At 40.4% G+C, this 8,204-nt stretch overlaps 1 protein-coding gene across 1 annotated transcript; it reads left to right on the forward strand.

Moving 5' to 3' along the window:
• LOC119422766 (basement membrane-specific heparan sulfate proteoglycan core protein) lies at positions 1-5,120 on the forward strand. The gene is made up of 8 exons (XM_037690161.1): positions 1-66; positions 814-960; positions 1,039-1,173; positions 1,870-2,042; positions 2,115-2,301; positions 2,373-2,552; positions 4,483-4,749; positions 4,841-5,120. The coding sequence occupies exons 1-8, from the start codon at positions 18-20 to the stop codon at positions 4,843-4,845; spliced, it is 1,143 nt and encodes a 380-aa protein (XP_037546089.1). The 5' UTR covers positions 1-17; the 3' UTR covers positions 4,846-5,120.
• The last annotated feature ends 3,084 nt before the right edge of the window (positions 5,121-8,204 follow it).

The following is an 8,204-nucleotide window of genomic DNA, read 5'->3' on the forward strand; positions in this document are numbered from 1 at the left end:
GACACCGACTGTTCATCATGGATTTATCTCCTAGGGCTCTGATCCTGTGCTTCCTAACATGTTCAGGTAATAACTGATTTAATTTAAACAACAAAATAACTTCTTATAATGCTGCTCATTCTAACACTGACTCCACTCATAGATCTCTTAGTTTGAGGTATTAAAATTGGGAACTAAACTTTATCAATTGCACCACAAAGTCAAATTAAAACAATTTAAAGATGATTTTCAGAACAAAAACAACATTTAAATATAATTTTTGATACCATTTTTGGGACATAATTGTAAAAAAAAACCAAAATCAGTTTAGTAAATTAATGAAAACTATTAACTGTAAGTATTTTCATTATGCTTTTATTTAATTATCCTATTAGCACAACTGCAAACTTCTGCTTCTGTCAATTTGAGGATCTCTAACTAAATACGTGGCACTCACTGCACTTTACCTAAGAATTAGCCATAAATTATAATAGAAAACACAAGGACCTTGTTGAGTTAAAAGCATTTCCTTATACATATTATGCTTTTATGTTTTTGTCATAAATTTGTAGAACATAGGTCAAGAACAATTTAATTTAGTTATATAATAAAATATTAAGATAATGCACTATCCTTGTTCATTTTTATTATAAGAAATTGATTTCCTCTAAAATGTTTTTCATATTTTATCCCTGTCGTGCAGCACATCGGCTCAGTCTGTTGTCGGTTTGTTTTGAGAAAACATTTGTCTGCACTGCATTTCATCCAGATCTCTGTAAAGGTTCACACAGTTGACCTGTACGTGTGCACGTCCTCTCATGTGTGTCTGCGCAGTGGCTGCTGACACTCCGGTTGTCTCCGTGGAGCCTCGGTCTGCTGCTGTGCGCCAAGGAGAGTCCGTCAGCTTCAGGTGCCAAGCGAGGAGCAACGTGCAACCAGTGCAGCTGGAATGGAAGAAAGCCAATAACCAACCATTCCTGGGTTAGGAGTAATGATCCCTGTTCATATATAATGTAGCTGATGTATGTGTGTTCACTGGAGTGTCTTGTTTCTTTCCAGACAATGTAAAGATCGGTCCTGATGGGACTGTGCTGACGGTTGCCAACGCTCGACTTGGAAATCAGGGTCAGTTTCGCTGCGTGGCCATCAGCTCTGCTGGTCGCAGCTTTGCCAACGCTGCGCTCACCGTTAAACGTGAGTGTTGCCGTCACGTTTTCTCCAGCTGGAAGTGAGCAATGACAAAACTCAAAGTTATATGATGAGGGCTTCATTTTCATTGAAAGAAAAAGTATTTAGCCAAATATACCAGCATTGTTGTACTACTGTTTGGGGTCCAGTTTGTTCATCTTTAACTCAGTGAGGAGGGATAAAACAATCATGCAAGTTATTGATAATAAAGTGTCTTCTGCATCTTTGGTGGTTTCATTAGTTGCAACAAGAGACTGATGATTTTCAAACCCATTGTCAATGCCGTAGCAAGTTTAAAACAGTAAATGTACATTATTAACCTTAAATTGGTGGATTTAATGAAAAAGCACATCACTCAAAATGGGACAATGAACATCTACCACTTGCTATAGATATTTATTTGGTAAAATGCTTCAAATTAAATATTTGAATATTTGTGATCTGCCTATATACACATCATTTTATCATTTTGGATGAAAGGGCAGATACAGATTACAGATAAAACAAAAAGCTAAATAAAATTTAAGTTATCATCAGATTCTATTTAAGCTAACATGTTTGCCACAGCACAAATGGTTTATTTGATCAGACTACATGCAAAAAGCCAATCAGCATCAACATCTTGCCTCGTGCTCACATATTCTCATCGTAGAAAGAGCCTTATTATAAAATTTGTGTTATACGTCTCCATTCTGTTCCCAGATGTTCCCAAAGTACAGCTGACGCCAGCAGGGCCCCTGCAGGTCAGAGTGGGTGACCCTGTGTCAGTGGAGTGCAGGGCCACCGGCAGGCCACGCCCCACAGTTGCCTGGCAACGCCAAGGCTCCACCACACAGCTGGTTACCGAGGAGATAAACTTTGTTAACATTCTAAAGGTGAAATTCTTGGAGAAGTTGACTCAGTTTTGACTTTTCGGACAAGCCGAACATATTGTTTGTTTTCCTCAGTGGTCTGCGATACGTCAGGAGGACTCGGGGGAGTATATTTGCCAGGCTGGGAACAACTTGGGAGTGTCAGAAGCCAGAATTGAGATTATTGTGGGGGGGGCTCCTGGAGCACCTGTGGCTTCAGTGAACCTTGAAGAAATTACTGCAGTAGAGGGACAAACAGTTACGATGGAGTGCCAGGCATCTGGTAAGACGCCTGCATGCGTGTGATAAATGCATTTGTCGGCTTGCTTCCACTTCAAGTTAATTACATTCCAGGCTCCCCTCCTCCTGAGATCAGCTGGTCTAAGCTGCGAGCACCACTTCCATGGCAACACACAGTAGATGGTGGCGTTCTGACCCTGACCTCAGTGGGCCGCCAAGACTCAGGACAGTACATCTGCAATGCAACCAACGTCAATGGCTACAGCGAGGCCTACACGCAGATGGAGGTGGAGAGTAAGTAAATTAGAGCTGTCATTTCTAACCTGGGCCTGAAGCCCGACCTGACCTGAATTTGGGCCGGGCTGGGCCATAATAATGTGCTGGATGGGCGGGCCTGGTCGGTGTCGGGCTTTTGATTGCGTCAATGGATCAGCCGTGATCCAATTATGGCATCATAGTTTGCCATACAATCCAATTATATGGCAACATGGCTTGCCATAAATTCATCTGCCACATGCGGCCATTTGACTGCGAGCTGACTGGCCTTGAAAGAGGTAAAATAAAGTTCAGTCAAGCTTCAGATGGAACTACCGGTACTGCCAGGAAGCGATCCATCGCCCAAATGGACGTTCAGCCACTGCACTCAGTGGATGCACACAGCTGGCGATCCAAACAGGTGAGATCCCAAAGCAGACATGTCAAAGCAGGGTCCAAGTCTGAATAATGCAGAAGCAGGGATTTAATGTGCCTTGACGGCCATGAAAGGACAAACACCCCCTCAGCTCCGATCTTCTGCCTCTTTTATTCAGCCGTGCACATCCGCCGACCGTAAACCGTTAAAAGTATTCAAAGCTTAATAAAAAAATGTCAAGGTTTTTCAGGTTTGGACCTGTAATTACTGTTAATTCATCGGGTCGGGTGGGGTTTGGAAATGACGACTAAATTATGACTTTTTTTTAAATTTTTTTTACAGAGATTGAGTTTTGTGTGGTCTTTGCTGAGAGACTTGTCCCCAACACACTTGGAGCACTAACTGATTGAGCAAGATCTGTTTTTAAAACCTTTTATGTGTTTAAAAACAAATGTCTAAATCAGTTTTAATAAACTTTCAGAAAACAGTTATTAGGTGTACATCTACAATGGCCTAGATTTTGGACATAATTCAAGATTCATTCATTCATTCAACCTTTATTTATACAGGTTAATTCTATTGAGCCCCGGGGACTCATTTACAAGAGAGACCTGAATTGATTTGACTTGAAGAGTGATGTAAGGCACATGTGTCAAACTCAAGGCCCGGGGGCTAAATGGTGCCCTCGTTGACATCTTATCTGGCCCCCAAGATGATATGTGAAATGTAAAATACTTCTATCTCTTGAATTTTTTCAGTAATCTTTGATTATGATGTTGAAAGCACAGCAGAGAACATCAAATGAGACCAATCAAACTCTTGTTGAGGAACCTGTGACCAAGAAAAGAGGTTGGGTATCTGATTTGAGTTCATGTAGTTTCTGAAATCGGCCCTTAGTTTGAAAAAGGTTTCAATTTTGTCCTCCTTTGTAAGTGAGTTTGACACCCCTGATCTAAGGAAACACAAAAGTTGCTATAACTCAGTCAGTTATAAAAATACTGAGCTAAAATGTGGTGTGAAAGTAGTCGAACATCACCTCCATGACATGTCTTGGGCTTTACACATAGAGCAACATCTTTCCTTAAAACCTTGGCATTAACCGCTTCAGTCAGTGCAGTCTGTCTTTTAGCAAAATCTATTGATTTTAGTAAAATTCTTAGAAAATTAATTTGTTCATTCAACCTTTATTTAGACAGCTGTCTGTACATTTCCAACTCTAACGTTCGGTGCCAACCAAATGTAAGATAGCTGCAACAGCAAATTAAAATTAGCCAACACAAAGATGTATCTAACGCAGTCAGTTTTACAAAGATAACTTTAGTAGCAGATCGCAGATAGTCCCCATGTGCTCATATCAACACATCTTGCAAGATTTCACAATATCACATGACGTAGCACAGTCATTAACAAGTTTTTCCCAAAATAGGAATAACTGTCCCTTCTTAGCATACTGTAAGATGATTCAGTTCAACAGTGTATAATTATGTGTTTAGGGACAAATTCCCTTTCCACTGTCCATGGCCTTGTGCACATATGGCTCAAACATGTTTTCTGTGTCTCTTCTTACATTTTTTTTTTTTAATTTCCTCACAGCTCCTCCGTATGCCACCTGCCTGCCTGACCAAGTGAGGCTCAAGCCCGGAGGATCTCTGGTCGTGCAGTGTCTCGCCCACGGCTCCCATCCCATCAGCTTCACCTGGACTCGGTTGGGCAGGGTCGGCTTGCCTGCGGCAGCAGTGGCCGCAGCAGATGGAAGGCTGATGATAGCCCGTGTCAAGCAGAACGACAGCGGAACGTACAAATGTGTTGCCACCAACCACATCGGCTCCAGTGAAGCGCAGGCAAAAGTCATTATTAAAGGTGAGCTGGAGAACTAGGGAGTATCAAAGTCAATGATCGGCTCTTTGTTTCTTTTTTCTCTCCAATTGATTTTGTCTTCTTGTTTTTACAGCTTAAAACACGATGATCACGCTGTTTCACACTGGGAAAGATAATCTATGAAGCATATTTCATAAAACAAATATATGTATTCTGATAGACAAAAGTTAAACTTATGTTGACATTCACAAGACATTTCAGTCTTCTGTGCCTTCATGTGATTTGATGCTCTCAGTAAATGTTTACAGCAACTCAGTGACTGATATTTAACTGTATGTACAAGGAAATGCCTACTGGATAAAATGGAGACAAAACTCATTCAATTCAGTTTTATTTATACAGCGTCAAGTCACAACAGAAGTCGTCTCAGGGCACTGAACAGAAACATTCATATAAAAATAAAAAGTTAACATTATTTATCTGAGGAGCAGACTGCTTTTAATTTAACTCCATCACAGAACTCATCTTGAGCAAGCACAAAGGCAATAGTGGAAAGGAAAAACTCCCTCATGAGGAAGAAACCTTTAGCAGAGCCAGGCTCAGGACAAGCGGCCATCTGCTTCGACAGGCTGGGTTTGGTAGGAACAGATACACAATGGCAGGTCAAGAATCACATGTTAAGATAGAAATAGTATCAAATGAAAACTATTCAATTGTAACAACTCATTTAAGGAAATTAGGTCAATTTGTCCTCCAGTAGTCTAAGCCTATGGCAGCATAACAAGCTAATGTAGGATTTATCAAAAAGCAAAGCCTTGAGCCCAGTCTTAAAACTGGACAACGTGTCAGCCTCATGGACAGAAACTGGAAGTTGGTTCCACAAGAGAGGAGCCTGATAACTGAAAGATCTTCCTCCCATTCTGATTTTGGGAACTCTAGGAAGTAAATCTGCAGTCTGAGAGCGAAATGCTCTGTTATGAAAATATGGAACAATAAGATCTGTAACATGCAATGGAGCTAGGTTGTTGAGGGCTTTGTAGGTTAGAAGTAAGATTTTGAATTCTATTCTGAATTTGACAGGGAGCCAATGGAGAGAAGCTAAAACTGAAGAGATATGATCTCTCCTACTAACTCCCATTATTATTATTATTATTATTATTATTATTATTCCCAAAAATGAAAAATAGAGAGCAGGCACGGTGGAGTGAATCAGGATAAGTGTCAGATGATTTGCAAAGGAAGAATGGTGGGTTCATTGGACAAAGAATGTTGAATATGGAGCATAGAGGAGGTTCATGAATGCAGTGGAGGATATTTAAAGAGGTGGAGCGACAGAGGAGGCTGCTGGGACAGAAACTCAGGATCCACTGTTGTGACCCTTAAAGACGGCAGGCAAAAGGAAAAATATATTAAAAACATATCAAGAAAAATAAACGATGTAGTATGAAAAAATCTTTCCTAACATCATTAGAAACTGTAACCAGCAGTTTGTGAATAATCCTCTCACCTTCAAACTTCTGACTGGTTTCACTTCCTTGTAGCTTCTATCAGACAAAACATCAAACTGAGCCTATTACCCGATTTAGCTTTGAAATAACATATTTTGAAAATTTTTCCCCTATTTGTACGTTTTACTGATTAACTAAGCTGATTTCACAATATATGTAGTTTTACTTGCAATGCATTCACTTTGTGTGTTTAGGCACCCACGTGATAGATAGGTTTATATAGAATGACTCAGTGATGGCTGGAAATGCCTTAGTGTCCATTTTCCTTCTATTTCACATTGTTTCATTTTGTCATCAAACTGCTTAACCTTGCTCTAAATCATTACTGTAATTTTTTCCCACACGGTGGCAGCATGCAGCTTGAAGACACAGGCTAAAGAAGCAATCGGAGCTGTCACACTACTAATAAATGAAGGGACAGATGCACTGCACGGACGAGGTTTTAATTTAATGTCTGCACATAGACGTAACATTTACAAACGTCAGAACACGTCTGCTGGTCCCTGCAGCTTTCTGTGTAAATGTTGACGATAGCCGCCTACCGAGCAAAGTTTTGTTTGATCAAACCAATGTGTTGCAACATGCATGCTCCAGTGACTCAGCTGGTAATGTAGCTGTAGCTATATCAGGCTGGAGGTCAACATCTAGGCTTCGAGATCCGAGCAGAAAGCGATCAGTGAGCTGCTGTTTCCAAAACGGCTGCCAGGACCAAGCTTGTACAATGTCCGTTGTGAGAACTTCCTTGGAGTAACAGGATTTATTCACTATCTCCAACTTTACAAGCACTTCAAAAGTGAAAGGAAACATCTGCCCTCTGTCACCTCAGTCCACCCCCTCAGTTCACATACAGAATTAAGGAAGAAGAGATGATGTAAAAAAGGGAAATCCACTTTATTGTTTAATTTTAGAATGATAAATCAGAGAATCTCTGAAAGTGATCCACCGTCTATTTCCGTGTATAAGTTTGTGAACTTGTTAACGCTCTCTGACGGGGCCTCGTGTAACCAAAAGGATAACTTCCTGAAGAAGTATGCACACAATCTTTAAGCCCGTCACACTTTCAGAAACATTACATTCGTCTATGCAACTGTAAATAGCAACATGTTGCTCTTACGGTCAAGAGGTGACGCTGCATTACAACCTCAGTTCTGTAAAAGTTCGGTTGTGTAAAACACGATCTGCAAAGCTCAAAAATCCACATTTTATTTAAATGGGAACATATCAAATGTTAAATGAAGAAATTTATACAATTTTGGGGGGATTTTTAAGTTGGGGGGGGGGGGGGGGCAGAAACAGCTCCAACAAGTTCAGCTAAGAGCGACAAAAAGTTGGAAACGTAGCACAAATACAGGAACACTAGAAGGACAATTACTGAATACATTTTTCACGGTCGGTGGAGGATTTGGACCCAGATTGCAGATTGATACGAGGAATTTCAAAGGTCTAACGTGGCCGCATAACTCGCATGGAACAAGGGATTCTCAGAGACTAAACACAGGGCGACTGTACAAGCCTGGGCCTGTGGCAAGAAGACCGATAATGAACAGAGACTGGAATATATAGGGCAGAGGTTATTGGGGAAAGTGGAGGCACCTGAGTTGATTGGTGACTAAGAACAGGTGAGAGTGGCAGTCTGGAAAAACTGAGGCTGACAGCCAATCAAGGAATAACAGCACAAATGAAGACAGGGGAAAAAAAGGAACATAAGTTAAAATCCAAAATACAGAAAAGAAAACATAATGACCAATAAAAGGGAAATTAAACCTGATCTTAAACACAAAGACAATCAAACAGTAACCCAGCTGTTAACTGGTCAGACTGGGTATTAAATGAGCCTCCAAGAAGTAAAACAGAAAAATTGCATCTAAAAATTGTGGAACATTTTAAAAACGTTTTTCAATAAAAAATTGGGAATACTTTTGACATCCCATCATCTAAAACTCATAATATCAACAAAAGATTTTAAGACTCTGATGATGTCTGTGTGGA

Source organism: Nematolebias whitei, chromosome 16 (assembly GCF_014905685.2).
Source record: "Nematolebias whitei isolate Nwh7 chromosome 16, NemWhi1, whole genome shotgun sequence".
NCBI lineage: Eukaryota > Metazoa > Chordata > Actinopteri > Cyprinodontiformes > Rivulidae > Nematolebias > Nematolebias whitei.

Coding starts and splice junctions, on each gene's coding strand:
- LOC119422766 (XM_037690161.1), top strand. CDS start 18: ATGGATTTATCTCCTAGGGCTCTGATCCTGTGCTTCCTAACATGTTCA. Junction 961..1,038: donor CAATAACCAACCATTCCTGG/GTTAGGAGTAAT, acceptor GTTTCTTTCCAG/ACAATGTAAAGATCGGTCCT. Junction 2,553..4,482: donor CACGCAGATGGAGGTGGAGA/GTAAGTAAATTA, acceptor ATTTCCTCACAG/CTCCTCCGTATGCCACCTGC.